General features: G+C 48.4%; 1 protein-coding gene across 1 annotated transcript in view; it reads left to right on the top strand.

Moving 5' to 3' along the window:
- Positions 1-2,270: 2,270 nt before the first annotated feature.
- The window catches only part of LOC311370795 (calcium/calmodulin-dependent protein kinase type II subunit beta-like), a gene marked incomplete at both ends in the record, with an annotated part of 4,378 nt that continues 2,497 nt past the window's right edge, over positions 2,271-4,151 (top strand). Inside the window, 2 exons of the mRNA XM_084489102.1 lie at positions 2,271-2,408; positions 3,850-3,952. Coding sequence (XP_084345228.1) covers positions 2,271-2,408; positions 3,850-3,952 — 241 coding nt within the window. The remainder of the gene's footprint in view (positions 2,409-3,849; positions 3,953-4,151) is intronic.

Raw genomic sequence — 4,151 nt, 5'->3', positions numbered from 1 at the left:
CTGCTGTAGAGGCAGGCCCACGCCCACCGTACGGAAGAATCGCCGGTTGATTACTTTTTATTGTCACTCGGCGTACGACCGCCTCGACGTCTTGGTTTTTTCTGACGATGTTTTTGTAATTTAGCGTGAAATTGTGTGTCATAATGGGAAGACATGGCGGTGTGTTTGCAACTGCAACAGCCACAGCATTTTTCATGTGAGACACGGCAACGCAAAGTTTTTTCCGATAGCCTATGGGGTCGCGGTTTATTCACGTTCACAGGACCGCGACCCTTCGTCCGCTCTATGTGTCGGAGCGTCGCCAGCGACAATAATCCCGCGATGCGTTCTGATGAGCGAGGGCTATACGTCGTATCTGTCTGGAGGTCTGTCTGGTGGCTCACCTCAGTAGCTACGGAGCAGACAGACACAGGACGCATGCGTCACCCGTACCGTCTTGTCGGTTTTGCCGTTTTGAAAATCTGCCTTCTTCTGACATCACGGGCGTGGGTGTGTGGGCGTGTCCACCAGATTTCCAAAACGGCGTGTAACGGCTAATCACGCTCACACCTGTTCATATAATATCGTAATAATATGTCACCTTTAAGACTTGTGTTTGACTTTGTGTCCTTGTATCTGTATGGTGTTAAATGTGTTTGGAAACTAATTTCTTGTGATTTTATGTTTGAATTCACGGCCCCGCCCTCTTTTGCACCCTGCCCCCCCCCCACCACCGAGACCTCATCCTCTGTCCTCAAAGACCCCGTGACGTGGGGTTGGGTGTGTGTGTCATATTGCTGCTTATTATCCTCCTATTTGCAAGTATAATGAGGGGATCAGCGCGGGGCGAGAGAGGAGGAGCGCTCATATTTGAGACCTCCCAAATTTGGAAGGCGGATCTGAAGGAAAGAAAATTGGCCAAAACTCCCGAGGCCCGTGTGTGTTAGTCCTGTTTGTGTACTGCAGAGAGTGTCAAGCATGTCTCAACGCTTCAATGCTTGGTTCAAGCGTCCGTAGATGGAGAGGAAGGCCTAATAACAAATGCATTTTTTTTCCTTTGCAACTTTGTTTGATTGCCAAACCGTGAAAGTGGGATTTTTTCCTCATCGTGGTGTCTTTAATGGGACTTTCATTTCCCCCTCGTTTTTATGCACTTTGTTTGCACATCCCAGAACCTTAGCGGTAGACATCTTTTGTGGTTCGTTGATGCAATTCAGAGTAACATCCCAAATGGAGCTGCGTTGTGTTTATGTGACACTCCAAGCGGATGCGGTCTGCTATCAGTTGGAATTAACGATGATAATGGCACTTAGGATTTAACACGTTGAAACACGACCCGACTTGAGGAGGAATGCATTGTCTATCTTGCATCAACACTGAATCAAGAACTTGGTCAGGCCATTAAAAATCCCGAAAATCAACCTTCCATCCATAATTTCCCTATGAATACCGTTGCCTCTAACCCTCCCTCTGCCTTCTCTTTACACCCCCTCCCCTGTTGTTTTGTCTCCACAGTCATTGTATCCATCAGATTCTAGACAGTGTGTGTTACACTCACCAACATGACATAGTGCACAGGGACCTCAAGGTGTGTGTGTGTGTGAGTGTGCGTGCGTGCGTGCGTGTATGTGCGTGCACGCGTGTCTCTCACACCGTCGAGGTTTTACACGACTGCTATGCTTTGGGTTTGCCTGTGCATTGAACCAAACACACCCTGCTGTGCCTGTGCTTGCGGGTCCGCTGTTCGATTTTTTTCGTACCTTTACTTTTTTTGGGATGCGCACAAAACTTTGCAACGCTGACATCTCCATGCGAACGCTGACTGCTGTTCCATACGGCTGTATTTTAACCAGAGCATTGTTAGTATAGAGAGTGGGAGAGAGAAACCAGAGGGAGAGAGAGAGGGGGAGAGAAAGATAAGAAAGAGACGAGCGTGACAGGAGGACAGTGACAGGAAAGGAGCTATTTGTAGAGAAGGGAGAGAACGCTGAGACGGATTCTTGAAATCCTGAAAGGCTGGTATGACACCTAAAGCCCAAAAAGTAATGAAAACACAATAACACATTACAGAGCACACTGCTCACGTTAAAAGTACATGCGGTGCAAACAGCCGCATTCTGCTCTGCTGGAGCTAATATTAAAGCCCCAGATTCCAAATCCCTTGTTTGAACTGTAGGCCGACACATGCGTCTGTCTGTGCGCCTTGCGTGCGTGCGTGCCTGCGTGTGTGGGTGCGCGCGTGTTTCGATATGTGAATGGACTTATTAGACACTTCTGCTGCATTCCTTTGCATGAATCTGACGGCGGCGGCAGACTGTGCTCAGATTAACCCGCTCCCCCTGCTGTTTGCATGCAGTCACTGCATCCAGCAGATACTGGAAGCTGTGCTCCACTGTCACCAGATGGGGGTGGTGCATAGAGACCTCAAGGTCAGTCGTGTGTGTGTGTGTGTGTGGGGGCGTGTGTGTGTCTGAGCGTGTGTGTGTCTCCGTAGATGTGGGTGTTTGTGTGTGTGTGTGTGTGTGTGTGTGTGTGTGTGTGTGTGTGTGTGTGTGTGTGTGTGTGTGTGTGTGTGTGCGTGTTTGGTGTGTGTGTGTGTGTGTGTGTGTTCCTGTGAGTGTGTGAGGCATATTGTGTTGTTGTGTGTTTGAATCATATCTGTTATGAATATTGTATTCAAAATTGTTTCACTTTTGCCTAATTCCAGAATCTTTATAAAACTCTGGCTGCTCAATTCAACCAAGCATGTTTGCATCTTTCTGTGCACGTGTATGTGCATGCGCGCCTGTGTGCGAGTGTGTGCGTCGATGTGTGTGTGCTGTGCGCGTGCATGTGTGTGTGCAGGCCATCAATGTTCCCTTGAGTTTGTGCATGCATTGTGGTATTGATTTGGATAACTCGGATGTCAAGTCGCACAACCTTTGATGATTGCATTGTTATAACTCGATAACTTACATCAAAAATGTATCAATTATTCCCAGAACTCCTTTCTCCCACATGCCTCTTCTATGGCGTGTTTTTCAATACCATATCAAGATGTCGCCAGCTCTGCATCTATAAATAATGGATTGTTAATCACTATTGTCCCTGCATTATTGAACCCCCTGCGGTTAACAGAGACAACTGTACTGTCACTCCGAGAAATCATACCGCATCACACATCTGTTTTAATACCGGGCCCATCTGCTGGGTTATGCCTGCATGATGACATCATGTCCACTATTGTTACTGAGATTATGATGATTACTCTATTATGTTAAAAATACAATGGATTGATTCAAATACTGACTCAGACATCTTACGCCGAACGTTCTGAATCAATTCTCGTTTGAACTAATCTGATCTGGGATGACATACCCCACTGATGTCACCATGGGGACCTGTGAGGGGTTACCATGGTGACCTCTTTGTGCCCCCCCCCCCCCCCACCACCTCTCACTGGTAACTCCATGAGACTAACTGATTCCTACAGCTACTCTGCACTCTGTCCAGGGGTTATTGCTTTTAGAAACTTCGTCTCACAGCACTTTACATTCTTTATTTAGCTGCTCCAATTTCGATTGTACCCAGCCTCAATTGTAAGTCACTTTGGTTAAAAACATGCAAAATCGAAGTCTGAATATAAATCTTGGATGTGGATCCCTTGGAGGAATGCGCAGTAGCTCTAGAGGTCTGTGATGGACGTATGCCCTGTTGTTCCTCCACCGGTACAGGGTTGAGTGTATAAACCTTTGCCCCGGTGGTGGTGGGGGTGGGGGTGGTGGTGGGGGTGGTGCTGGTGGTGGGGGTGGGGGTGGTGCTGGTGGAGGTGGGACTGGTGTTTGTGCTGGTGAAGGTGATGACGGTGGTGTGTCCTTTCTCACGGTCCAGCCAGAGAACCTGTTGCTGGCCAGTAAGTGTAAGAATGCGGCGGTGAAGCTGGCCGACTTCGGCCTGGCCATCGAGGTGCAGGGGGAGCAGCAGGCCTGGTTTGGTGGGTGGACTACACACACGCACACACCTGCGCATACACACACACACACACACACACACACATACACACACACACACACACACACACACACACACACACACACACACACACACACACACAGATACACAGGCAGAAACAGACGGAGCTAGATACACACACACGCATGCATGCACACGGACTGGTAGACAGACGATGGATG

The sequence above is a fragment of the Micromesistius poutassou genome (genome assembly GCF_964030765.1).
Source record: "Micromesistius poutassou genome assembly, contig: SCAFFOLD_6833, whole genome shotgun sequence".
Lineage (NCBI taxonomy): Eukaryota > Metazoa > Chordata > Actinopteri > Gadiformes > Gadidae > Micromesistius > Micromesistius poutassou.
The sequence above is the reverse complement of the archived record's forward strand: the minus strand, read 5'-3'. Positions and strand labels throughout refer to the sequence as shown.